A 27691-nucleotide genomic window follows, 5' to 3' on the forward strand; every position below is an offset into this window, starting at 1 on the left:
TTGGCTTCACAGTGGTTTAATGCGAACGGCACCGGGACGTTACACTGGACAGGGTGCAGACAGCTGGATGGATGGCAGCCCCGCGCAGGGCAGGGGAAGGAGCCGCCCCGAGCGCGACTGGCGGCAGCAGGAGGCAGGGACCGAGCCCCTCCGAGGCCACGGCCGCCTCCACCGGCACCGGGCTCCGCGCTGCCCCACGGCCCTTCACGGACCGAGCCAGCCCCCGGAGCAGCTCCCTCGAGCTTTCAGCGACTTCTCCCCAAGAGCCACCTCTCGCCCAGCAGTACCAGTTCCTCACCAGAAAACAGAGGGGACGGTGGGAAGGCCTCGGGTAACGTGCCTGGCAGGAACAGGAGGGCATCCACTCTGGGCCTGTGCTCCAAGAAAGGCTCAACTGTGCCACAACAAAGTGACCAAGCACTTTTAAACCAGCCAGCCTTGACCTGAGGAGCCCCTGAGCTGAGGCCCAACCTCACTCATCACAGCTGTGGCAGCTGGGGGAGCCTCCAAAGGACACTTGTGCTGCAGCAAGTCACAGCCTCATTGTCCCCTCAAGCTTTGAACACTTCCCTGACCAGCTGAATGTTCTCACTTCCACACAAGTGACTGCCTAGCTCACTGCAGAACAGGGGAGAAGACACAAAGAGCCATTGCCACTTCTGCTTTGCAAGCAATGTCTAACCTAGGACTGACTCCCATTTTCTGCTGTCCTTTTCTGGAGAGGTGGCCTCACTCTAGGCCCCTCCAGTGGCAGCCATCACAGCTGCATCCTACAACTGCTCCCACCAGCCTTCTCTTGCTCCTCCTCACCAGCCAGTCTGCTCCTCCCAGCAGCTGGGGCCCACGATAAGGTCACTAGGCTCAGCCGAGCAGGGTGCTGCAGGCAACACCAGCCCAGCAGCCCATGCTACAGCAGGCTGTGGTGTTTCTTAAACTCTGGGCCAATACATCACAGCACATGTGGCTAAAGCCCAGACTATCCCATCTTCCACATGCCAAATGGCCCACAAAGAGCATCATGAGAGCACATGGGATGGAAACCCCTCGAGCTGCCAGCAGCACCTTAGAAAGGAGGGGACACAAATACACCAAATAGGTCTGTAATTCAGGAGGCTGATAGCGGGGTTTGAGTAGGTGTTGGGTCTCAGCACTTCCAGACAGTGAAGAATGGGGGTTTCATGCAGGGTGAATGGGGTGGATGACAGACTGACACACCCAGGCACCTACTCACTGGTTTGGATAAACCTTACTAAAACTCTAATACCTGATATAATCACTGACCAACATGACAACTGCTATTCTTCAAAGTCTCCAGCAGAGATGCTTGGGGCTGCACAGACAAGGGAGTGAAGGTCATCTCTTATCTTCCTGTACAGGGAGAGAGGCAGCTCCTACACCAGAACGCCATTAGCAAGTTCCTGCTCCACACCTAGCCACATCTGCCCCTAGACATGGGACAACACACTCACTTGCATAAATCTTCACATCTTTAGGCCACGACCACAGCCCAGTAGAACAAACTGCTGCCAGTTACAAAAGAGGAAAATACTGAACAAACTGGGAGGTTCAAGAGAGGAAAAGCTGGTTCAGAGAAGACAGATTTAGTGTAAAAATAAATGTCATTTTTGCAGGAGGGAGGGTGGAATGGAGGAAGACAGTGCCAGGTGCTCCTACTGGCGCACTTTCCCTGGGACGTAATTCCTATCAATAGTCTCCTCTTGCAGGAACATATGTAAGCAGCGCTCATTCTGTGCCAGTGGGTGTCCAGCAATTCTGGAAGAAAATCAGATATGGAGGTTAGCACAGCTGCCTCCAAGACCCCCACACCTCTGATGTGCACAGGAGGGAGTCAGGCAGCCAGCTCAGCACACCTGCACCGCGCTCAGCCCAAGGTCACGCATGGCTCTGCAACAGGACCAGTAAGAGGTGCTTGAGCACAGGCTGTTCCCTTCCAGGCTGTGCCCTGAACCAACAGTACCATGCTGGTGGGTCCCTGTAGCACAGCTGTTCTGCTAATACTCATGCTCTCAGGAGAGAGCACAAAGCACAGCCCCCACTCAGGGCAGGACTTGCTCCAGTTCCAGTTTCATTACGTGGCTGCAGGCACCACCCTCCAGCACTGGCACCTGCCAGAAGCAGGTCAAGACTCAAGACTCTCTCACAGTCAGCCCACGGCCAGCAAGAGCTAAAAAGGCAGCACACAGCAAAGCCTGGACATCCAACTTACTTGTTAATAAACTGTTCTAGGCCCTGTCTCCGCTCCTCGATGAAGGACTCCTCAAAGATGCCTTCATCTCCTCGGAAGGGAAGCTGTCGTTTCAAAGCTTTTCCAGGCAGCGGTGGCACTACAATCTGAAAGCACAGAATCACCCCATGAGCACAACAGCCACCTGCCAGCAGACATCCTTTGCTGTTTGATGCTCATCTCCAGTGCCATCGCATGGACAGAGCAGAAGTTGCCCACTATCAGAGACTGGCTAAATTTCACATCTCAAATCATTTTGGGATGCTTGGCAAATGCCTGTGGGTATGTTTGGTGGGAGGGGCAGATGAGGGCTTGCGAAGGGCTCCACCCCTCAGCCCAGAGCCAACACCCCAGGCCGGGCAGAGCTGTTCATCAATCACACTGTGGGTGGTGCTAGCCCAGCCCCTGAGTGGCCAGAAGCTCCACCTTGGGAGGCGGCCACGAAAGCCCTGGGGCTTAAAAGCTCCCACGAGGGACTTGTCTGGCCCCTGCATTCTCCCGGAGTTTTCATCTCGTCCATGCTGGAACCCTAGAAGTTGGTAACTGTGTGTGTTTTCCTGTACCTTTTCTGTCTTTCTCTCTCTTTTCCTTCTAATCATCTTTTCATGGAACTTTTCTAGGTAACATAGCAACTTAAGGTTTTAAAGGTTTCTAAGTTAAGCAGGGTAACATTATGCTAAGTTAATAGTAATTTATTGTTACATAAAAGTAACATTATAATAAATGTATCAATTCTTTTGCCAAAATTCCTTATTTTTGCCAGTAAACTTTTGTGCATTTGTGACCTCTTGAGAATATCTGGTTGGGATTTCTCCTTGCACCAAACTAGAGTAAGGGAATCTCAGTTTAACCCCTAGATTTAAGTATCTGGGGTGCAACATGCACCACCACTTCTGGGAATCTCAAGATTGTTGCTGCAACTGTTCCCACGTCCTGACTTAAAGAATAGGGAGGTCTGAGCCAGGCCTCACCTTACTGTCCCGTTCCAGCTCATTCTTCAGCCACTCAAAGTCGCTGTATCGTCTCCTCACACACGACTCCTTCAATTTGAAGATGGGGAGGTTTGTCTGTAATGAAGCAAAGCAGTTTATTTGCAGGTTGCTCTGGAAGCCATACATGCAACTGAAACCTGAAGATGCAGTGAGAAAATCAAACCTCCTAAGGATGCATGATGGGAACGCTCAACTTCCTTATTCAGGACAGCACAAACACCAAAATCCTTCAGCTCCAAGCAAGCCAGTCTACTCAGTGCCAGCCATTCCCTCGCCCTTGAGAAACTATTTCTGGAACATGCCCCCTTCCCAGGGGCACACACTGGAACCAGTGCTGACAATATGATTGTCAGGAGAATGATCTTTTTCCCCCCAAGTTTACTCCATTTTGAAGTGATCTACAAGAGGGTTTTGCAGCAGCCCGCAGAGGAAAAGAACATTTGACCTGACACTGGCATCTCCATAGAAGAACTAACTGAGGGAATCTTGCCCCAGCAACTGTTCCAGGCTAGACCTTATCAACAGTCTTCTCCTAAAACAGAGCACCTACCCTAACAGGCTTTTCATGCCCACCTTGTGTCACTGGAGAACGGTGCAGCAATTCCTCACCTTTCTCCCCTGCCCCTGGAGTCCAACAAATGACAGCTGCATTAACTTTACCTTTACCCCATCAACACAGTCTGAATCATTCCAGGAACTGAGGTAACAAAACCTTCTGATGGACAGCACTTAGATATTACTGCAACACAATTAACTGTGTTCTTATGAGGACTGTGAAATAAACCCAGCTGCTTTCAGAGCATCTCTGCTGGTTTCAGTGGGACTAAGAGGTTCCCATTGCCACCTGCAGGCTGATGGGAGCCAAGCACCAGAGCAGAAAAAAGCAAACACCAATTCTTCTGAAAGGCAGAGGAGACTGACCAGTTAAATCACGCTATAAGCAAAAGTTAAACCAGAACCACAACACATGCTAAAGGGATCTTGTTTTAGGGGAAGTTCAGTTTTGCTTTTCCCATCTATCAGATGCAGAGCTGTGAAGGGGTCCCCAGTTCAGCTCGTTTAAGGCCCAATGAAGAGAACTCCGCTCAGCCTGCTATGCACACTCCTACCCAGGCCACGGGCTCTTGGTAAAGCAGCCAGCACGCAGTGTGAGCAGCCCCACGTTACTGCCACCCAGCTCTCCTCCCCTGCCCGAGATAAGCAGCTACGTGCAGCCATGCCCTGCTCAGCAGCCACCCAGCGGGGCTCTGGAGCTGCTGAGGCAGCACCTCGCTGTCCGTGTGCGCAGCAGCCCCCGCTGGATGCCGGGCGAGCCCATCAGCTCTGACCTTGAGCCCCGCAGGCTCGCCCCAGCCCGGGGCTTCGCCTCCTCCGCCCCTCGCTGCTCCACAGCGGCAGCGCTCCGGCCCTACGCGGCCGCCGTCCCTCGGCCACCGCGTCCCGAGCGCTGCCGCCCCTCCCCGGGCCGCACACCCGCGCACCGGGCAGCCCAGCCCCGCAGGCCCGACCGGGGCCGCACCCGCATGCGGAGCTCGTAGCTGGTGTATCTGGCGCGGCCCATGCCCACGGTCTGCGGGTTGAAGATGTCGATCTCGAGGAAGTTGCTAGGCGGCCCGTACGCGTCCGTGAGGTCCTGCGGCTTCGCGTTGAGGCGCCGGGTGTCCGCCACCGCCGCCTCCGACATGGTGGTGGTGCCGCCGCCCCGCCCGGCCCGCCCCGCCCGCTACCGCAGCCCGCCCCGCCCGCGCATAGCCGCACGGAGCCCGCCCGCCGCCTACATAAACCCGCAGCTATCCAGGGTTCGGGGCCCCTCAGCCGCCACCCCACCCGCACATCGCAGCACGGCGCCCGCACAGCGCCTGCATAACGCGGTAGTTATCCAGGGTTCGGGGCCGCTCAGCCGTGGCCGTGACAGCGCCGCCGTGCGGCCGCCCCCTGCAAAAACGCAGCGGGTATTCAGCCCGCGGGGCTGGCTCAGCCGGCCCCGGAACCTGCATGGCAGGCTTGCTCCCGGCGTTGCTCTGCGTCCCCTGAGCTGTCCCGGCCGGACCCCCACGGGACAGGGCAGAGCCCGAAGCTGAGGCGGCCGTGCTGAGCGCCCGGCTGGAAACCGGGGCGCGAGGCCAAGAAATGTACACAGGGACTGCACCATACAGCGTCTGGAGATTGCCAGCCCCGGATGCTGTACAGCGCGGGGAGCGCGAGGCCCCAGAACGTGGTTGTCGCGATTCTGACGGGCAGATCGGGACGCAGACCCATCACGCCTTACGCCAGGGAGTGTCCCGGAAATAGGCTCCCATCCGTAACGGGATGGCGGAGGCAGCACCACTCTCAGCCCGACCCGGAGTGCCGCGGCGCACTCTGAGGCGGGCGGAAAAGCTGCGGCCGCCTCGGGGCTACCGCCACCACGCCACTATCACCCCTCTGCCGTCGTGGGGGGGCTAGGCCCGCACTGGGCCTGGCAGGTTATGTAAGCGTAGCCCACTGCGATGCCTGCTGGGAGCTGTAGTCACATCAACGCACCGCCTGCCACGCTCACCCGTAGTGGGACACGCCCCGCCCTCCGCCGCAGGGGGCGCTGGGTACTGTAGTCCGCCGGCCGTACATGGCTGCCTGCTAACGCCCCGGCGGGACTACCGCTCCCGGCGTGCCCCGCGCGCGCAGGCGCGGGGAGCAGCGCTGCTCCCTGGTAAACAGAGCGGCGCGGCGGCGGCAGCGGGCCCGGGGCGCACAAAGGGGTGGCGGGCCCGGCATTCCCGGCGGGGCTGAGGCGGCGCCCATGGCGGAGCCGGCTGGGGCCGCGGCGTCGCCGGACATCGACCCTGACTTTGAGCCGCAGAGCCGCCCGCGCTCCTGCACCTGGCCGTTGCCGCGGCCCGAGGCGGAGACGGGCGGCGCGGCTGGCGCGGCGGAGGAGGGCGCGGGCGGCGCGGCGGCGGGGCCCGGCCGGGCCGAGGGGGCGCGGGCGGGCGGCGCGGCGGCGCGGAAGGGCGGCTCCCGGCGCAATGCCTGGGGCAGCCAGTCCTACGCCGAGCTCATCAGCCAGGCTATCGAGAGCGCCCCCGAGAAGCGGCTCACGCTGGCGCAGATCTACGAGTGGATGGTGCGCTCCGTCCCCTACTTCAAGGACAAGGGTGACAGCAACAGCTCCGCCGGCTGGAAGGTGCGTGACGGGGGGACCGGCCTCGTGTGCCGGGGCTGGGCCGGGCGAGCAGCGGCTGCGGAGGCGCCTCCCCGGTGCCCCGGCCCGCCCCGCTGCCCGCTCCGTGCTCACCTGTTGCTGTGGCTCGGCTGCGCTCGGGGCAGCGGTGCCCACACTGCGGAGCCTGGGCTGAAAGCTCTGCTGAAAGCTCCGGGGTCTCAGACCCAGCCCAAGCTTCGGCTGTGCAGCCGGAGCAGCTGCTGGGGCTGGTTGTGGCATGGCCCCGCGAGGTTGCCCCTTGCGCTCTTTGCGTTTAGAAACGTTTCCAGGAGAGAAGGGGCACATTTATTTAACAGGCTGTGTCCGAGTTTCTGTGCAGGGTAGAGCCTCGGCTGAAGGGTTTTTAATCGCAAGGCCGCAGTTCTTTGTCACGTGATTGTTAAAGCTCAGTATAAATAACAGTGTCATAGCAGGCGTGCTTGGCTTTCAAGAAGGGCTCTTGAAAAGGCGTCCTGTTTCCAGGAACGTGATGGGGGCCTCTGCTGGAGTTTGGAAAAGGGAAAGCAATAGTCTGCTCTAAAGGCTCAGCAGTGTCTTGTCTCATTCTGGAAATAGGTGTGTGCAGGGCTCTGTTAAAAGAACTCCACATTGTTTCAGTTCTCTGCCTGTGGCGACCTTGTGCTCCCTTATCTTTAGTCTAAAGAGTTCCAGCAAAGAGAAAGGGAAATGTGAGAGCTGGCTTGCAAAATAGCCCCTCAGCCTGTCCTATGTATCTGAGCGGATGCCATGGAGACTGGACTCTGTTGCTCTCTCACTACAGACTGGAATTACACTCTTGTTTGCAGTATTTATTAGCAGTTCATCCGTGCTGCAGTTCTGCAGGAGGTTCAGCCAGCACGGTTTGGGGCTTTGGGCTTCCGTGACTCCAGCCACGTGTTCCTCTGCTTGTCTGACTGAGCAGTAGGTGAGGACAGAGAGTTAATTTCAGACAGTAAATAAATAAATAAACGCCAGTTTCGGGTAGGTTGGCTTTCAGCTGGCTCAGCTCTCTGAAGCGGCGCACCACGTGGTGGTGTGAGTGCAAACATTTGCTCGAGAGGGTAGAAACACGGTGAGAGGGATGCAGCTGTCACAGCTTGGGCCGGCACACGTCAATGCAAAACTTTTCACCTTTCCATTTATCACTCATTGACAGTTCCTAGAGAGTGCATCTAGTTTAACTAATATGGATTGTTCTCTGTTACTCGTATGTATAGGTTGGATTCTGCATACTGAGTTCTGATTGGGGACAGTGCTTGGGTTTTGGTGTTCTTACTGGAAGATAGTTCTTGTATCCTCAGGCTAGGGCTGCTCTCCTGGTCCTGCTGCTCCTGCATGAAGTCGTGTTAATTTAACAGAATTGATGCATTTTCTTTTCAGGAATATGTCCGAGTATCTGTTGGGCAGTAGTGCCTGAGATTAAAGCTCATTGCTTTCTGAAATGCTCCGTAGGTACTGTAGTGAAGATGGAATATAGTGGGGTGTCCTGCTGGACTGGATGCTGGAATAAGTACACTTCTGGCTTAATCCACTCTGGCTGTTCTTTTGTTATATCCATTCACGTGTAATGGGACCATCAGCCTTTGGTGTTACTCTGTGTTTTAATAATGTGTCACTTTTGGGACATGTACAGGTAGATTTAAATTCCAGAATTTCACTTTGAGAATTTGTGCATACACAAGAGTGAGATTCCTAGTCAGATACTGTCGTAGCTTTTCTGTGATTGACTTTTTAGTGTGGTTTTTCAGCCTGGGAACAGAATAATTCTGGCTTTAGAAGGAGAAGAAAAAGAAACTTTTCACCAAGAAAGATGAGGGTGGGCAGAACAACAACTGTGGTGGGAATCAGCCTGTCTTATGATCAGGGCAGTTTAAAGCTCTTGATTTAACCAGCAAACAGAAAATCATGATAAAAATACAATACATTTTATTTCCTGCTCACTCTCAAAATCCTGTTGGCAGAGCTTGGCAGGATGTGTGACCATGGAACTTACTTTTAGTCTTTCTTTCTGTTAACTCGCAGTTACATGGGTTTGCAAGAGGTTTGTTTGTTTTACTGACCTTAGTCTGTTTGCATTCAGATCCCTTAAGTGAAGGGAGGTCAGACATTTACAGTTTTACAGACGGGAACTCAGTCAAGTCAGTTCAATTTGACTTTTGTGGACTTGGAGCAAAATTAATAGGTGCATATTTAAGACAAACTGAATAAACAAAAGACGTGTCTTCACTCGAGGAATGGACCTGTCTGGTTTTTTTTTGTTTTGTTTTGTTTTATTCTTGTTAATTTTAGAGCTGTGTAGCTCTCTTTGCATGTTTGGGGGGGTTTTAATCTGTAAAGTAAAGGAAAAACTTATTGAGTTATCTTAGTGATTTCTCAGTTTTGAGGTGAATGATTTTACATAAGGGAAATAAATGTGAAGCTGCTGTAGCATTTAAAGGTAGCTGTAGCATTTTGATGCCTGTTAAGATGGTGGTACAGCTCTAAAGTTCTGGCATTTCTGTCTCGTTTGAACAGAGCCAAACTGATAATACATTTTATTTTTATGTAGTGCAGTTTAACAGAGAATTTTGATTAAGTAATTAAAAGCAAGATGTCTTTAAAAACTCTTAATCTACTTTAGTTAATATAAACCCCATAAACTCATTGTTGTTTCATAATTAATTTAGAGCTGTCCTGCTCCACTATACAATTGGGGGAAGTGCAGCTGTTGCAGACTGCCAGGGTGTGACCTCCATGAATTCCAGAAGAATCTGTGTTTTCGAGGAAGATGGAGTTGGCTGTTCCTGAAGTGCTTCAGGCACCTTGTAAAGGACACATTTGCTGTGTGTGCAGTCTGTCCTTTCCCTGCAGGAGTTCAGCTGAAGTTAAGAATTAACCAGCCTGCAAGGCAGAAGTGTCTGTGTAGGGGGTGTTTGGGGCTTCTTCATAATCCTTCCTGGGTGCTCTGCAGGGTAGTCTGGGTATCTGTGGGTAAGAGGATAATTCCTTTTGGTTTTGAGATTATTTGCAAGGGGCAGGTGTTGAAGGTTTGGGGTAAAGGGCAAAAACCCTGCAGAGAAGCAGTTTGCACTGGTTGTTACATCCATGTGTACAAGCAAATTTGGCACAGTGAGGAACAAAAAGCACTCATCTTTCTTAGTGAAACAAACTGTGTATTCTCCCCAGGCTCTTGTCTTTTCCTTTGTAGGAACAGAATAAACTTTAAAGCCATCCTCTTCACCCTCCAAAAGTATGTCACTGAAACAAAAATCAGATGTCACCTATGTATCTGTGTATACAACATAAAGAACAAATGATTCTGCACTATTGCACTAATTATGGGAAGCTGAGGTCACTCCTCTGCATCCTGGTGCTCCCTATTTATTTCAAATGTGTGCATGGATATATACAACATGTATATATGTACCCTCATACATATATGTATGTATGGTATGTGTGTATATGTGTATATATATGCAACAGCTCAAGGAGCTATATTATGAATTTAAAATTATCAAGTGTGCTGTTTATCTAAAACACATGTCTACTCTTAATCTGTGTTAAAGTGGGCAGCATCTCCTGAAAAGCCTTCCATTCCAGCCTTGTAGTTGATGTTAAATGTTGACCAGATGGATCAGGAGACCTGGCTGAGGGCTCAGTCATAGTCAGTCACTTCAGTGGCTTTCAGTGCTGGCCCTGACAGTCCCCAGCCTCTCCCAGAGCTGTGGCTGTCTGATCTCCTGGCAGAGCATGTGCAGAGTTCCCTCACGTTGGAGCAACTGCTCATCCTGTGGCCCTCTGAAGCTCCTCCATGAAAGAGAATAGGCCAGCAGACAAAAGGAAGCCTGTACATCTTCTGAACTGTTTCTGCTGTGCTGCAGCTGGTAGATTCTGCCAGGCTATCTTTATGCCTTGCACATAAATTCCAGTTCGGTAGAAACAAATCATGTGAACACTAGTTTTGGCAAAGTTGAAAAGTTTATTGTTTGTTGGTGTGCTGACTATCAGTCAGGCAACTTTTTTGTTTTTTTCTGAAGTCAGATCTGCAAATAAGCAATGATAAGTTCCTAAAATAGGCACATTCACTGTTTGTTTTTAATAGCTGCTGGTATGTCCCTGTATCCTTTAAGATTATTTCTTTTTGCTCAGATTTGTCAAAAACATTAGGTTCTTAAATTGAAATGCTAAGGGCCCAAATCATTATCTGGAGAACCTTCTTTAATTTCACTAAGAAACCCTTTACCTGGACAGGAACATCTGGTGGCAGTGCTGGGCTTACTTTGACTTTTGGTAATGGTAATTGCAAGATAATAGGATTACAGAATGGGTTGGGTTGGAAGAGACCTTGAAGATCATCTCATTCTATGTCCCTGCTGTGGGCAGGGATGCCTTATAACAGACCAGGGTTGCTTCCAGCCACATCCAGCCTGGCCTTGGACACTTCAGGGATGGGGCAGCCTGTGCCAGGGCCTCACCACCCTCACTGGGAAGAATTGCTTAATATCCAGTCTAAACCTGCTTTCAAGTTTGAAGCCATTCACCCTTGTCCTATCACTCCTTGTAAACAGTTCCTCTCCTGATTCCTTGTAGCCCTTTATTTACCAAAAGGCTGCAATGGTTTGAGAAGACTTTCAGAATATTTTCCCTGTGTTTCCTCACTGAGCCAAAACCGAATGGATGCCATAAACCAAAAGGATACCTAAAACTTCAGCTCAGCATCTTGGCTGTGAGCAAAGTGTAATTCTGCCCAATTTTCATCCTGGTGCAGGTTTGTGTATAGGTGAAGCACAGTGTGGAGTCTGGGGGTGTCTGTGCTGCACAGAGCCACTGATTGCAGTCTGTGAAGAAAGGCTTTCTGTGACTGTGTTGAGAGAGCCTGTAGTGTTTATTCCTATGTTCATGTGCCTGAAAGGATACAATTCCCATTAAATCTTCTGACACTAAAAATGAAGATGTGTTCTAAAGTGAATTGGAATAGCGATGTCATTGCTGTCATCACTGATACATCATTGAAGTCCACCTGCTCTTAAATGGTTTTGTAGGTGCTGCTCTCTGTTAGTTTTGGTTTATTTTGGTTTCTTGGAAGTTGCTGCCTTGCAAAGGGGAAGGGGGGTCTGGCTGTTTGAATCCTGTACAGCTGAGGGTGGGTAGAAAGTGCTGGACTCTTGCCATTACCTCATGTGGTGTTAGTGATGTGCTTAGTCCTGGCTGCAGGGCGATGTTCCCTGTCCCAGCTGCTGACAGCCAAACTGGCTTTCCTTAAAGCAGGGGGGAAATAAAAAACAGAAGCTGAATGAGGCTTCTTCAGATGCCATACTGAGGAGTCCCTGATGGAAACCTAGTGAACACAGGTGGATATTGTCCATCATCTTTCTCTTAACAGAGTATTTTACCTTTGAATCCCAGTAGTCCTTAAATGGTCTGGTGTAGGTGAAGTGGGAGGAAGGCAGCTGGGCATGGCAAGGTGTTGTGAGTGGGAGAATGGCTGAGTGCTGGGTGTGGAAAATGAGGCTGGTGCACAGAAGTAGGACAGTAGGGCAGATGTGGGGTCACCAGGTGTCCTGTATTCCAGGTGGAAGAAAACTGATGAGTACTCAGCTGTGAAGAGGGCCAACCATCACAGTGTAGCACTATACACTTAACCCTGCTTAAAGTGACACTAATAGGCTCTTCTTGTTGTAATGCCCTGAAGAAGCATGAAATATAAGATTTTTTTTTTAATTTGAAGCCTTGTTGAATGTGGTTGTTCCCTTCAAAAGTTGGGAAAAGCTTATCTTTTGGTGAAAATTCATCTACTTCATAGAATGCCAGTTAAATTACTTGAAGATTTTGCTGCTACTCTTTCCTGTTCCTTGCCAGTTTTTTTTGGAAAGCTGCTGTGCTGAATGATTATTCCTTGCAGCACAGCTCAGTTTTCCAGGCAGTTCTCAGAGAAGGCTGTTCCTGGGCTGCTGGTATTACTTGTTCCAACAAGTTTCTTCTGCTCTATCTAATCCTAAACAGCTTTTGTTGTGTATGCCTGCCTGTCTTGTAAATCGCCTCAATCTTTGCTTTTTAGAGAGCTGTGATCTTCTTCTTCTGGCCTCCCACTGAAAGATTACAGAAAGGAAAATGTTCTTCCTAAGATAGAGATCCCTGTCTGCTGAGCTTGACGTCTGTGCTCGTGTGTGCCTTCTGGAAGGGGTTTGCTGGGGAAGTGTTTCAACTCCCTGGCTCTGGAGCAGTTGTTTACTTGCTGGTGCAAATCTCTACAAGGAAGACTTTTTCCTGAAGCCTTTGGAGCCAAGTGGCTGAGACAGGCACTGACAAATACAGCAGGCAGAGTGTTCTCCCCTTGCAGCCTCCCAAGAATGCCATGGCAAATGATAATTCAGCACAATTATAGGCCTGGCACTGGAACATGGCCCTGCACTGGGATGAGACCAAGTTCTTTGTATGCCTCCAAGGCAGTGAGAGTGTATTACAGGCAGCTGCAGTGATTGCATGTATTTTCTTTCCTTTTTTTTTTTTTTTTTCCTTCTGTCACTCATCCTTTAGAGAGACTTTTTGTTAAGAAATCTGATCCTCTGTGGTTTGTAGTTTAAACTACATGATGTTTCCTGGGAGAATGGCCAGGAAAGGAAGGAAGCCACTGTGTCTCCTGGAAGGGTAGTTGCTCTGTCTTGTCTTTCTGAGCATAGCTTGTGCTTGGCCCTGAGTGCTCTGCTAGCCCAGGCCGTGCACCACTGCTGCAGGGATGAGCTCTGCTGGGCAGGGCACAAGAGCCTCCTTCTGCTCCTGTAAACTTCAGTTTTATGCTGGGGAACCTCAGCTGTACCTTCAGAGCTGTACAGTCCCCTGGAAAGGTTGTAATCTTCTGTAGTCACTTCAGCTGAGCATTTTCAATGGTATCTGTGGCAGTTGCCCATGAGGCTGACTGGGCAGGGCAGTGGCTTGGTTGTGCTACCAGCTCCTGTGGTAATTCCCTGATGTGAGACCAAAGCAGTGGTTGGTGCTGGGCATGATCCACAGCAGCAGCACTGATGTTGCTGCAGGGGCAGGCCTGTTTTGATGGTGAGAAGTGTTGCTGTCCTTTAACTGTGGCCAGGAGATTTTATCAAAGAAGAAGACTTAATGTTCTGGTAACTAAGATTTAGGGAATAGTTTGCATAAGCTCCTAGCCACACTTCTGTGGCTGGTCCATATATCCTAGTTTGAAGACACAGTGGTTATGACCCAGGGAATGGTCCACCCTTCAGTGTACAAGTTTGTCTCTGGCCAAACTTGATTTTTTTGCATACTATCTGTCCTTAATTTCAGACTGGTTTTGTCTGAATGTGGTTTGCAGGAATCATCTTTGATCTATGATGGATTTAGAGACACAGGCTGGCATATTTTTATGGCAATGCTTATCATGCAGCCATAAGTACCACTATAAGATACCTAAATAAATAACAATATCCTGCCCTAAGTAGGGGCTGAAGATGTTCCTAAGGATTTGAAGGATTCCTGCCTGCACCTCTTCCTTCAGGTCATGCTTCTCTATGATCAAAGAGTTGCAGAGTCAAGACCTTGTGTGTTTTGCAGATGCTTAGACCAACTGGGAGCCTCCCACACTGCTGAAGCTGAGCATCTAAAAAGTTAATCAAAAGTCATCTGTATGTTTCTGGTGTGGGTTGCTTAACATCAAGAAAGGAAATATGTCAGGGTTGCCCGGGTGACTGAACTCTGTCATTTCCTCTTCTGTCAGGTCTGACTTTGAGGTCTGTGATTATTTTAGCATAATTGATCTGTCCCTGGCTTTCTCAGTGAGATTGGAGGGTGCCCTCCATGTGTTGAGTGTATTGAATCACTAGCAGGTGCATTCTGGTGCATTCAGGCTGCTGGGTGTGTGGGTTCAGGTGGAGTTTGGGACACTCTGCTCTCCAGCCTGCAGCCAAGCTGGGTCCTGCAGGTGAGTTGGGGTTCTGTGCTGCAGTGCTGAGCTGCCTCCCACAGTCTGCAGGAGAGCTGCAAAGTGATAACTTAGGCACTGCACTTTGGATAACAGTTAACCCTGTTGAGAGAAATGTTCTGGTTTTTTTCCTCTGCCTCCAATTACACGTTTTGTTCTCTTCAGTTTTCAGTGCTTGACCCCCATGGTGAGGTAGTTCAAAAAACAGAGATAAAAGAGGCAGGAAAAGTAGTTTCCAAGGAAGGGTAAGGCTGCTTTTCAGTTTGGTTGGCTCTCTGAACTGCTTATAACGTCACAGATGCTTGTGTTACGGAAGGATGAGAGTTTGAAGATGAGGAAGGAAGGAGTGGTACAGCAATTATCTGTTTCTACAGCTTTGCCATTATGTCAGTTCAGCAGTACCATGTAAAATCACTTTGGGACTGTTTTATAAAAGGTACCAGGCTTCATCGTGCTCATATGAATCCTGTTCTTATTCCAAGATGTCTCATTTCAAGCTGCTTTTCAGCCAAAAATTAGCTACACAAATTGTCTCTTATGATACTCAAGATGCCATCATGAGTTCCCAGGCTACTTTCAGGAGAATAAATGAAGAATTAGTGACAACATAGTGGTTCTTATTGCTGCAGCAGTGTGCATTCAAAGTTATGCACATTTACCTGGGAAAAGGGACAGGATTCTTTGGAAATGAAAGCAGCAGCCTTGCAGGAGACAGTGCACAGTCTGAATTGTTTGTTTCAACACTTGAAGGAAAAGAAAGCTTTGTTTAGAGAAGATGCCAGGCAGGACTATTGTACAGCTATTACTGTGAGCAGCTCAAGTAATAAAACTGTGTAAGAACATTGACTGACACATGTTCCATCAGGCTCTGGCTCTGCAGTCACTCTCCAATTAAGAACATGTGTATTCTTTGATACCAGTTGCAGCAAGCAGCCAGTCTTCTCCAAATCCTCAACAGCCAAAGGTTAAAATGAAAGCTAAGCCAGGATGGTTCTCAGATCTCCTTCAATCTCCATAAAATCTTTCCACTTTGCCTGCATTGTTAATTTGTCTGTGTCTCCTTTTTTCTAGGACAGTACTTTTGGTGAGGTGGCCAAAATTAGCATGGGGAGGACTTTTCCGAGAGGAAAAGGGTGGGGAGAGGGAAAGCAGCAGACAGGAAAGAACTGTGTTGAGAGTTGGTGGAAAAAGATGATAAAAGCACAGTTAATTTGTTCAGAATTAAGAGAGTATGCATGAAAACTGAAGGTTGTTATATAACTTAGTTAATATGAAAAAGATGTTGTGCTTGGACCCCTGTTGTGTTTCCAATGCAGCACTTTTTAATCATTTGTGATTTGGCCATCTGAAGAAATTAAGTGCAGATATCAAATAAATTCATAGGCCTCAAGGGGAGTTTATGGAGGATCTGTTCAAACAATGAGATCGTTGCTTCCTGATTCTAAAATACTGGGGAGTTTATCAGCTACAGGATGAAAATTGAGTTCGATGATAGTGTACAGACATGTTAGCTTGCAGTTTTCAGCAAAGCTAAACCAAAAGGAGGGAGCTGGGAGAGGCAAGGAATGTGTGTCTTACCCAGCAGAAAAATGGGAGAGGCTAAAACTGGCTTGTACTGTGTGGGAGTGCAGTATCCACTGAACATCTTACCCTGTCAGGAACATGCACCAGGGAAAGCACACAGCCTCCTTGCAGAGGGAGCCTGGCAGTCTCCAGGATTCTAGGACTCTTGTTCCTTGAAGTTTCTCTCTCATTTCTCCCAGTTTTGGGGTGATGTTAATGGATAGACTGAATAGAAGTGTTCTGCCATTTCTCTTCACTCAGTCTGTTGTATTTACTGTTATACTCTGCTTGACTCCAACTGAAAACTGGCCATATAAACATTAAAAAAATAGCCAGGGTTATGCTGGGTAAAGGGGTTGACAAAAGGGTGGGAACAGCAATAGCTCAAATTCAGGTAGGCTCATGTTGAAATTGCAGGTTGTATTTTAGAACTTGTTTACTCGCTCTGTGACATGCCTAATTTTTTGCAGATTCTGTATGGTCTTTAAAGTTCTTTTGTGTTAGTATTTTGCTAGCTGAAAGCTGCTAGTTGTCATGGTAGCTTCACCCTTGATATTGCAGTGAAACATGGCACCGCTTGCTAGTGCTGCAAAGCATGTTCAGACAGAAATAGCAGGTTTTTATGGGTAGCTTTTTGTTATAACTTTCTTCTCTGCATTCTGTCTGAATGTGTTTAAGCTTGTGAGGTTTCTAGGTGGGAGGTGTGTCAACTGACAGGTTCTCACATTTTGTGGGCTTTATTTCTTTTTTTTTTCAGAACTCTATTCGACATAACCTGTCCCTGCACAGCAAGTTTATTAAAGTCCATAATGAAGCCACAGGGAAGAGCTCTTGGTGGATGCTCAATCCTGAGGGTGGCAAAAGTGGAAAAGCACCAAGGAGAAGAGCTGCCTCCATGGACAACAGCAGCAAACTTGCAAAAGTCAGAGGTAAAGCATCCAGGAAGAAGCCTCCTCTCCAGTCTGCTCCAGAATCCTCTGCTGACAGTCCTGGCTCTCAATTTCCTAAGTGGCCTGGGAGCCCGTCCTCGAGAAGCAACGAGGACTCTGATGTGTGGAACACCATCCGGCCTCGAACCAGCTCCAATGCAAGCACCATCAGTGCCAGGCTTTCTCCTATCCTGACAGAGCAGGATGACCTCCATGATGAAGAGCTGCTTCCTTCTCTCGTGTACTCCAGTGCATCCAGCAATGTTCCACCAACTGTGACCGAGGAGCTCGAGCTCATCGATGGCTTAAATTTGATGTCTCCCAGCTCATCTGTGCTGTCCACCCAGCAATCTGCCTCCAGTGGTCAGATCCAGAGAGATTCCAGCTTTTCCTTGCAGAGCCCAAATGCAGCTGGTCAGACTTTTGGCAACTCCCTGTTTAACCCTGTTGATATTTCACTGCAAAGTTCTGTCAACCATTTCTCTGCCCCTCAGACCTTGGAAGCTCTTCTGACACCCAGCTCTCCGCCTCCAAGGGATGTTATGATGACTCAGGTGGATCCAGTTCTCCCACAGACTGGTAACAGGATGAGCAGCCGAACTCTTCTGCTTCTGGGTGGACAAACTGCCCAGAGTAAGATGAGCTCAGGCAATCCACGAGGAAAGCCTGCAGAGCAGCAGGCAGAACCAGTCGGTGCCAGTGTTTTGCCATCAACGCTTCCCATAGTGACATCTCCTCAAAACACTGCCAGCATCACCAGTTTGAAGGCTCCAGTTTCTGCAACAACTGCCCAGTCAGTCCAGCTGGGCAGTCCAGTGCTCCTTTCATCTGCCAGCCCTGCTCCCTTGGGATTGAACCAGGACAGGCTCCCCACTGACCTGGACATTGACATGTACATGGAGAACCTTGAATGTGATATGGATTACATAATCAACAGTGAACTCATGGATGGAGGACTGGACTTTAATTTTGAACCTATTCTGCCTACTCCCAGCTATCCCAGCACCTCACAGGCCTCCAACCATACCTGGGTACCAAGTTAACTTCAGGAGCACAAAAAGGTAGGTGTAGTTGTGTAACATGCTACAAACAACCTTGTCTAGGATGGTTCCTTTGCCCAACTCTGCAGCAGTTAAAAGAGCCTCTTTGAAAGCATAGTAAAAAAGCTTTTGGAAGAGTCATGTTCCCTTTTAGGAGGAGAAAAAGCTGTTTAAAGGTAGGTGGATTTAACTTACTAACCAGGTAGTCAGCTCCTTTATGAAATAGAACAACCTGAATGAAACTCCTGTTGTCTCCTGTCACCCAAGATGGCTCCATCACAGGACATCAGGCAGTGCCTACAGCTCTACAGTTGACATGAGAGCATGTGCTGATTCCATAAATAAAGACATCCACCAGTATATACAGAGTGGTTGAACTGAGCCAAGCACACACTGTGTTTCTACCCAAGTTACTATTATCCCTGCAGAACTCTCTAGGATGTGTCGTACAAAGCATGTCCATGTCATGGCTGGCTGCTTTGGTCTGTGTATAGCAGGTCACAGTCACTCTTATCACACCTCCTGCCCTGCCCTTACCTGGGGTAGTGTCTGGAAAGTCAGGTAAGTTGGCTCACCAGTGTTAACTACTCAATTGCTTCCCATTATTAGAATAGGAAACAGGAGTCTGCAGTGTGCATGGAGGTGGAAGGAAGAAGGATGTGTTAGTGCTATCCCATGTACTGCAAAGCTGCATCTTCAGCAATTTGTCATATTTGCACAAGTAGAGTCAGTTTGGCAAAGAGTGTATATGACAACAAGACTTTAAAATATCTTATTGTTTAAGGCAGTGACACCCTGACTTGAAACACTTAAACCAGAGGCAGTGGAAGAATTAGGGAGCTGGAGCTGAAGGCCTGCTTCACACTTGGAACTCAGCTGATGGAAAGTGGACAGGCTGGAGCATAGGCTGGATATTGATTGGAAAGTGGAAGCCTTGCCAAGGATATTTCCTTTTTAGGAGGCAGATATAGTATTTGTTAGTGCTGCAAATTCAACTGCTAATACTGGCCAGCTGAGCAGACAGAAGTAAGAGCAAACTGCAGATACTGCTTCATTCTGGGAAGCCCTTAAGCTTCAAAATCATGAGGACAGAAATTATCATATTCTTGACCTTAGTACTCTTTCCTAGGCACCTGAGTAACCTGGAGGTGGTTTGGACCAGGTGACCTCTGTCAGTGCAGCCATTCTCTACAAGTGTCTTGGGTACAGACAGAGTAAAACACTGTCCTTTGAGCTGGTGTTACTTAAACTGTGTGAACATATTGATGCATTACTATATATTGAGATTTTAGACACAATTTAACTCCCCCTTATTCCAAGCCACATCCCACTGCTTAAGATGTCATTTCTTGGTAGCGTTCTTCTGTTTGTATCTAACAGATCTCTTTATTGTAGGGAGAGGAAGATCAGTCAAGCTTCTCTGTTTTCTTATGGGACTTTTTATAGTGATGTGTGTTAACTGTGCATTTACTGAATTTCTGAGTGTCTTAATTTATAGATCTTATCTTCAGGTGAAATACAGAAACTCAGTTTTGATTTCAAATTTTGGTTTCGAAATTTGGTTGACAAACTATGGTATCCTTCTGTGTTAGGACAGTTTGCAAGTTAGTGGCAGAGGCTGTGGCTTTTTGAGCAGTGTTCCATTGGATATTGTTCTGAGCTTTTCTGTTGGTTTTGTTTTTTTGTTAGGGTTTGCTTTTTTGTTTTTATGCCCTGCTAGGGCAGGCCATTATATTTGTGGACTTTTCAGGGATTAAATATTTTTCACAGAAGTGTTTTCAAAGCATATGCAGGCTGTCCTGCACTCCTGGGCCAGATAGACAAGGCCTCTCTTTAAAGCATACCAGGTATAGATTATTTTTTAGGAGTGTAAAGCAGAGAAGCTGAGGAATTGTTTATCCAAGGGTAGGGTCTAGTACTGTTGAAAATGGGGATATAATGAAGTGCTTAAGAGGGAGAACAGGAGCTCTTAAAAGCGTGGTTGTGTTCTTGTTCCATTTTATACTTTGTGTGAATTGCTTAATCAAAACAGAGGAGCTACTGATGTTAAAACCCCTGGATTTTCCTTGTTCCACACATGATACTTTCTGGGAAATGTGCTGGGCATGAAGGAGTGAGACCTGGAGCAAGTTCTGAACCCCCATTGTGTTTGAGCATAAAGCGTAGCTCCCACGTGCCTTGGTGCTCTGGTCACAGCACTGCTGCCCCAGGAGGAGAGGCCACACCCTGCCAGTGTGCTTTGCTTCCAGCCTTTTATTCTGTCCTTAGATTATGTTTGCCTTTTCTGAGTTTTGCAAAGCTTTTCTGTTTTGCCTGTATCCTGGAGTCCATGGAGTGGGATGAGAGGGAGCTTTTTCCCCAAAGAAGGGCAAGTATTGTGCAAAAGGCTGCCCAGACAGAGAGGTGAATCAGGTTTCCAGCAAAGGGAGAGCTGGCCACATGTGCAGAGAAATAGGAATGTTCCTGGGAAAAAAGGCAGAATGTTTTCTCAACGAGTTACAAAACCAAGTGAGCTGCAGACATCAGTGTCTGTGAGGAGGTCAGGACTGTGTCAGTTGTCCTGTACTGCAGTGAGTTCCTAGGATCCCAGTTTAAAAATCACTGTTCAGGGAAAGCTATGTATTGCTCTGGTGTGGCAGGCATTTTTCCTTTCATATCCTTTCTATTACTCTGCTTTTCTCTGTGTTAAATTCACATTGGCAAAAGCTATTCTTAAGTGATCACTAACATAAAGCAGTTCTGAGTAGTTCCTGTGGGCCTAACTCGTGGCCTTCTGGGTCAGTTATGGGTATAATGCTGAGCAAAACCTGTTTATCAGTTAATCACAGTGATCACATTCTGATTTGAGCAGCCAAAATGAAAGTGAACTGGGGAAATATTTCTCTTTGTAGACAAGAGGATATCTTTAGGAAAGAGTACTTAGTCTTATCTGCAGCACTTAGGAAGATAGGAGCTAGTTGGTGTTACCCTTGGTGCTCAAAGCTCCCATGATTTTATCCTCTTCTTACAAGTTAAATGCCAAAGAGCTTGTCCACAGCTTCACCAGGAGTCTGTTTGAACCCTGCCTGTGTTTCTTTGCATGGGCATTAGAGATCAAACATTGAAACTTGGTCTCTGCCCAGCACTGATGCAGCACCCACAAACTGAGCTATTAGCCACAGAGGAAGACAGTCAGCATAGAAATAGAACTGCCTTTATTGTGAAGTGCTGTAGTATTTGTCTCATTGGTGAGTGTAGAATCCATTTAGTCTTGTGGTGGATAGTAGTTAATTATTTTTACTTATTCAGTTAGACTCCCTATGGCTTCAGAGTCTGGAGAACTCTTTATCCCTTGCCCAGTTTGGTCTGCATTCATGCTTTTTTTGCTCTATCGAATTCCCTTTGCTCCAAACATTGGATTTTTGTCTGACAGAACATAAATAAATAAAACCCTCATAAACTTGCAATTTCCCAAAGCATCCCATTGCTCTGGCTTCTGTTTTAACTTACTGTCTTTTCTTGTTCAGAGCTGATTCCCTTTTGTAGTTTTGGGGTTTTTTTTTCCTTTTCACGGGTTTATTTCATGCTTCCTGTTACTGAATGCAGCTGCTGGGATGCCCTACATTTATCTCACTGTTTTGCCTTTCAGAGTGGATCATATACCTACAGTGGTGGTTTTATGTCAGTGTCCTAAGTCAGCTTAGACTTATTCCAAGGCTTGTTTCAATGAGTTGTGACAGAGTTGTTACAGCTTTATTGAGGGGAGGCAGAAGACCTGAGAAGAGATCTTCAAACTTTTGGGGGATTGAAATACCTAAAAATGCTTAATTATTTGGAAGGTAGAGACAGGATTTCTCTAAGTGGGTGAGCATAAACAGTTTGTGTGTGATCTTTAAAAGTCTCTTTTACAGTCTTTTCCCTACCAATTGATATTTGTGGTTGTTTAAGGTGAAGAGTAATTTTCCACTTTCCTGCAAAATGCCTCTAGTGTTAGCCAAGTCCTTCTTTAAACTTCCTTATCTTGCAGAGCCTTGTTGGTGCTGTCAGCTTACAGGAGAAATACTTGCTGCTGACCTTTCTGTCTCAGTCATACCCTGAAGCTTGGAGCTGAGCAATTGCATCCTCCACTTGACTCTCTGTTGATCAAGGTTTCTTGTGGTCTGTTTGTTCTGTAGGGGCAGAATGGTAGTAATTAACTCCTTATCTATGCATCCAGGATTCCCACTGAAGAGGAGCTCTAACCAGTCACTCTTTATTTTCTTCTTCCTAGTGTCCTTCAGGTTTTGAACATTGGGTTCTGACTTCACTTCCCACCCCAGCAGAGAAGAGAATGGAGCATGTTGGATTCAGTTTCCCTGCACACCATGCCTTGGGCAGAAAGGGCTGCCCATCTGGGAAGAAGGGGCAACCTGCATCTGGCTGCAACAGGAAGAGTTTAAAAATAATAATCCTGTTATGTGCCATGGCTCTTCCTACAAACCTGACCCTGCCTTGGACCACCTGGAGAAACCCATGTCCAAAGAGGAGCCCTGGTAAAAACCTGGGCCAGAAGCCTCTGTGCCAGGCAATAGTGTTTTCCTGTGTGATGAGTTGGGTTTGCTGGAGGAATCTCTCACTGGCTGTCCTCTCTCTGCTGCGGCAGAAAGTCTCCCAGTGCCTCGGACCGGTGGAGGGCTGGCTCTGCTCTCGCTTGGCTTGCCTCATGGGGCAAAGTAGTTGGACTTTCTGATTAAGCCACCAGATGTGCACTTGGTATCCCACAGAGGAATTGGTGGGAGCTTGTTGGTAGAAGCCCTGTGGGAGAAGGGGTGCTGTTTCAGGGGTTGGTTTAAGTGTGCCCATCACTGGAGCGTCCATCATCGTTCTGCAGGGAAGGGTGGTTCTCGTGGTGTAGAAGGCTTCCAGCTGTCCCCCTGGGTGGAACAGGAGGACACTTGAGTTTTTCACTGTGCCAACTGAGCCCCATTGAATCAGAAGCATGTTTTGAGAAGTCCCTATGCTGTTCTCAGCACTTTCCTGATACACCAGGCTGCTGTAAAATAAGCACAGGTGCTAGTAGCTGCTTTCTGGGACATAAAAACATTGTTTTGGGTTTGTTTTTGATCTGTCTTGCTACAGCAGCAAAATGGAAAGCCTGGGTGTGGCCTTAACAGAGCCCTGGTTGCTTTTCAGAAGGGCATTTTCTATAGATGAAATATTTTTTTACTAATCTGGGAACTTTCTACAGTGAACATGAAGCCAATGTAATGTGTGTCCCTATTATGCATCTCCCTGTCTGAGAAGGCAACAGTGACAGACTCTTTTTCAGAGCTGTATTAGGAACAAACACATCTGATGTTTGATAATGTATATGATTGAGGGGAAGAAATTGGCAGGTCCCCGTGGTTTCAGACCACTGTGGGGAAGAGTTGTACATTATTGTAATCTATATGTAAAAGTAGGTGCAAATTACATAGAAGCTTTTCTAAACCTTTTTAAATATATATTATATATTTTAATTGAAAAACGAGATTATTGGATAAAAAGAAACAAAACACATTTGCTGCATCTGTCCCCTTCATACCAGATAACACTACAGTATGGGAGGGGGCAGGCCTAAGGCATTTTGGGCCAAGAAGCTGAAAATGTTGTTGGAAAAGTGGGAAGGAGACAGCACTGTGACTGGGGAATGGCTGCTCTCCCCAGAAGAGGCAGAGGGAAGGTGCCTGGCAGGGCTTTCAGCCACAGCTGCTCAGGCTGGGCGCTCCTGCCAAGCCAAGGGCACGATGGAGGGAATGCTAATCATTAACAGTGCTGTTCTCAGCTAATCCCTGAGTAGCTGCCTGCAGCTGATCCACAGGACACATTCCCTGCTCTGCTGAGGAGATGGTGTGGACTGGATTGTGCTAGATCTGCTGACACTGCATAGCCCTCACCGAGGGCATGGTCAGTTGGATTTGGTAGCTCACTTTGGTTTCTGAGGGGTTTTGTTTTCTTGCTGAAGCTTCTGCTACTGCTGGGGAACTTGAAGCCTGTAGGCTCACCCTCAGGGGTCCACCTGGGATCCTGCTCTGTTTCTATATTTTTGCAGAACAGAAATTAGGGGTCAAAAGATAAATTCAGAGCATTAGTGGCATGTTCCTATCACTGTTTTGGTGTTTGCAGTGGCAGGATCTGTGGGAGACATGATGCTTTCATGGTGTTCTGGTAGGCTTGATCTGACAGAAAGACTCTCCAGTCCTTTTTGAAGGTGGCTTCAGTTCAGAAAGTTTGTATTATGCAGTGCAATGAGCCACAAGGTTTCACCAGCTTGTCTGCTCTGTTTTCATTTTAATCTGAGTGGAGATTGGAACAGGAGTGATTGCCTGGTTACCTCCAACAAGGAGTCTTCAAAAGTCTTATCTACAGCATGCTATGCCATCAAAGCTTTGAATAGTTTGATAACCTTTGTTTTGAAGGCTGCTTCATGGCAGACCTCCCAGTGATGTTTCACATTTGCCCACAATCTACATGTCTGGCCACACCTCGTTGTAACAAATAAACAAAAAGGCAGCTCCTAAGCTGGGATCCCAGAGTTTGTACACTTGAGGCATGGATCAACATTCTCACTGGAGTTAATTCATTACACAAGTGGATAGATGCCCTGTCACAGCACTTGATGGCATGTGTCACATGTGAGAATCAGCCACTCTGAGCTGCAGTGAACAGACTGGAGAGATTTATGTTGTTTGGCACATAGTGTGCTGCCTTGTTAGCTTGGGTCCTGAAGGGAACTTGATCCAGTGAGGTACAGAGCAGGTTGAATGGCTGCCCAGGATTCCCAGCCATGTATCAAAGGACAAGACACCAGTAAGTGTGGTCGTGTTAAATGTGAGTCTCTGGCTCATCTCCCATGAAAATGGAACCCAAAGCAATAGAAAAGACAGTATTAGTAACCAGTGCTTCAGACCACATGGTGAGCTGTTTCAGGCTGGGTTGGTCTGTGGGAAAGAGGTGCTGTCTTCAGGCTGGTACAGAGTGTCCCTTAACTGTGACAGCACTGGGAGCTGGCCTGATCCCTGTCTGCAGAGAGCCTGGCCCTGGGCACTCAGGTACCACCCCAGGGAGATGGGCACAATCTCAGCTGGTTCATGTCCTTGAGCTGGTCCTGCTGCAGGAGGTGTAACCCCAGGATTCATCATGGGTAGTGCTCTGCTGTGAGCTCACAGAAGACACTGTCCTTTGAGTAAGGAATACAGCACATACCTATTTTTTTTCCCATATTCCCCTGGCCATACTTGTGGAGATAACACTGGAGATAGGAGCACCTCTGGCTGGAGTCCTGCTGTACCAGGGTCCTGGCAGTGACATTTCTGCCTTGCAGCAGTCTGTACAGGTGCTTTGTGTCTCTTCAGCACAGCAGGAGCTGTCAGTGGTTGAAGAAGGTTGAGAGTGCACCAGTGCTGAGAATGGTGTTCAGAAGACTCGTGGAGTGCTCAATAAACCATGAATGTAATGCTGCAGGCTCAAGCAAGCAACTTACCTTCTTTTTTGTATGTTTAGCAGGATAGCTTGTATTGTGGGCACAGAGGGCAGGGATGCAGAGAATTTAGGAGTTCTACAGACGCTTCATTTTCATAAACCTTGAGCTTCATTTTCATAAACCTTGGGGTTTCATAAACCTCTAGCCTGAGATACTTCCTCATAGGACACAGGAGACTCTGAAGTTCCTGAACTGCTGCTTGCAGAAAGGCTGTACCTGGCAGGGGGTTGCTCAATACTTGTCCAGTTTTTTGTGTTCTTGCCCAAAGCATTTGCTGCTTCCTGCTTGCTGCTGCTGGAGCCCAGGTCATGTCTTGGTGGCTCTTCATGCTGCATTAGCACCACAGGCCCCATACTTTGGGTTAGTTTTTGCTCTAATGAAGGATTGGGGATTTTGAGAGCAGCTGTGAGTGGGGTGAGAAGGAAAGGGGCCAGTGACATGGGGAGTGGTGCTCCTGGATAAGTGCCTGAGGGGAGTGGGCAGGGGACTCTTGGCACAAAGCATTAATTTATGCTGTGTTCCTTGTCCTCCCTGAGCTCAGGCAACAATTTCTCCATCTTCAGAGGATCAAATGCCACCTTACACAGCATTGAAGCCACCATGCAGCTCAGGGCCACTAAGGATTCAGGTAACTAGGCCCATAGAGCTTAGTAGGAGGCAGACTTATTGCTTTTATTTACACTTGGGTTTAGCAAATTGCTTGAACTTTCTTTATAATTTAAGCATATTTTACTTCCAAGCATGTACTTCCAGCTTCATGTGAGAGCTTGGAAAATTGGAAGCTTCTGGGAGCCCTTAATTTTCCTTGCTGGTGTGTCTAAAATCATGTCATCCCTATCCTGTGCTGCTTTAAAAACAGCAGTCAGATCATCCTGATGAGAGGAATGAAGCATTCCAGAGCCTGGGTGTATTCATAAACAAGAGTCATAATAGAAGCAAGTAGCACTAATCAGCTTTTCCAAAAGAAATGCCTAGAAAGCTTTTATGTAGATAAGAATTTGTTAATTTGTTTTCTTACTTAGCTGCTTATTTATAGCCACATTCAAATGCTTCAGGGCTAGCCTTGCTCCAGGATTGAGTAACCTGTGTCTGGTGCCATGGGTAGGAGTGCCTTGGGAGTGGTGTCCTGGACTGTCACCAAAATGTGAAAGTTTGGATCCATTATTAAAAAAACAAACCCAAAGCAAATCAATCAACTTTGGGACATAAACATCAACAGGGAATAGCTTAGGGCTTGCCTCAGTTGCATGTCTAATGAAAAACATGTTCTAATTAATGTGGGGAAAAGCAAGCAAGAGGTGACTTCTGAAGCCTGAAAGATGTGTCTGTGTGAAGGCTTGGAGCATGAGCTAACCCATCACCACACTTACCTGACCTTCAGGAAGGGGATCCCCTCTCTTCACTAGCCTGTGTGTCTTTCCCTGCACCTGATGTGTCTGTAGCTGATGGAAAGCAGTATCTGATGGAACCAAAATCACTCCTAATGCTGTGGTGTACAGCAGGGAGAAGAGGCAGCAGAAGCTGAAGGTGTAAGAGCTGACAGTGTTGCATTTATGGTTCTTTGGCTGAAGCAGTGTTATGGTGTGTGGTAGCAGGGGATGTTCTGGGACACAAAACCAGCCCTGGTTGTTTTTCAGAAGGGCAGTGGTGTGGGACTGGTGGTGTGGGGTTCCCCAGGGTGTCCTGAGAGGTTTGGCTCAGTAGAAGATAGGTTACTTGTCCTGAAAGCAGCCACCTTCATACAGCACTGGGGTGGTTCTGTGAAATGGTGCTTCCAGCACAGTGGAGTCTTCACCTGGTGCAATCCCAGGAAGGGTTTCTGCATTGCTAGCACAGATGTCTGCTGCACACAGGGCACCACTACCTGACACAGTTTCCACCACATCCCCTGTGCACTCTTCCACCCATTTCTCACAATATTTTTTTTTTAATAAACCTCTGCTTTTGTTTGCTCTCTGTAGCAGTGTAACTTCTGAACCATTACAGGCTTTGTTACCATCTGTGCTAGCAAGACTGTAGAATGTGCTAGACTAGGGGGGAATGTTTGAAAAATAAAAAACCTGTAATCCTCTGCTCTGTGTCTCATCCAGTTTGTTCTGTTCTCATGGCAAAGGCCAGCTATTTCTCCTTGCCCTTGTCTTCTTTCCTCTGCTATCCTCACCTGTTGGGGTCCCCCTCAGTGGAATGCCCCTTAGCTGGCCAGAGGCAGAAGGGTTGCAGTGTGACACCCACAGAGTCTCTGCTGTGCCCTGCAGTGTGTGGAGCCCCTTGTTACAACTTGCTTGCAGTGCATGGGGATCCATGGGGTGCCAAGCCCTAAAACTGACCCTGGGGAGTTGTAAATCCTGC

General features: G+C 48.1%; 2 protein-coding genes across 4 annotated transcripts; one reads left to right on the forward strand and one right to left on the reverse strand.

Moving 5' to 3' along the window:
• On the reverse strand, positions 1 to 6673 carry SNX12 (sorting nexin 12). Of its 2 annotated transcripts, none has more exons than XM_071442599.1 (4): positions 6512 to 6673; positions 3217 to 3312; positions 2228 to 2352; positions 1 to 1773 (listed from the first exon to the last, which is right to left on the reverse strand). In XM_071442599.1, the coding sequence occupies exons 1-4, from the start codon at positions 6656 to 6658 to the stop codon at positions 1671 to 1673; spliced, it is 471 nt and encodes a 156-aa protein (XP_071298700.1). In that variant the 5' UTR covers positions 6659 to 6673; the 3' UTR covers positions 1 to 1670. The 2 variants fall into 2 exon arrangements, with proteins under 2 accessions (XP_071298700.1, XP_071298701.1); XM_071442600.1 differs by lacking the exon at positions 6512 to 6673 and adding an exon at positions 4757 to 4964.
• On the forward strand, positions 5905 to 27413 carry FOXO4 (forkhead box O4). Of its 2 annotated transcripts, none has more exons than XM_071442594.1 (3): positions 5905 to 6400; positions 16651 to 17236; positions 17317 to 17543. In XM_071442594.1, exons 1-3 carry the CDS (start codon positions 6017 to 6019, stop codon positions 17403 to 17405), a joined length of 1059 nt encoding a protein of 352 aa, XP_071298695.1. In that variant the 5' UTR covers positions 5905 to 6016; the 3' UTR covers positions 17406 to 17543. The 2 variants fall into 2 exon arrangements, with proteins under 2 accessions (XP_071298695.1, XP_071298694.1); XM_071442593.1 differs by adding an exon at positions 22112 to 27413 and having other exon boundaries at positions 5910 to 6400; positions 16651 to 17883.
• The last annotated feature ends 278 nt before the right edge of the window (positions 27414 to 27691 follow it).

This window comes from Agelaius tricolor, unplaced genomic scaffold (genome assembly GCF_023055355.1).
Source record: "Agelaius tricolor isolate 1412-34295 unplaced genomic scaffold, bAgeTri1.0.p SCAF_17, whole genome shotgun sequence".
NCBI classification, from domain to species: domain Eukaryota; kingdom Metazoa; phylum Chordata; class Aves; order Passeriformes; family Icteridae; genus Agelaius; species Agelaius tricolor.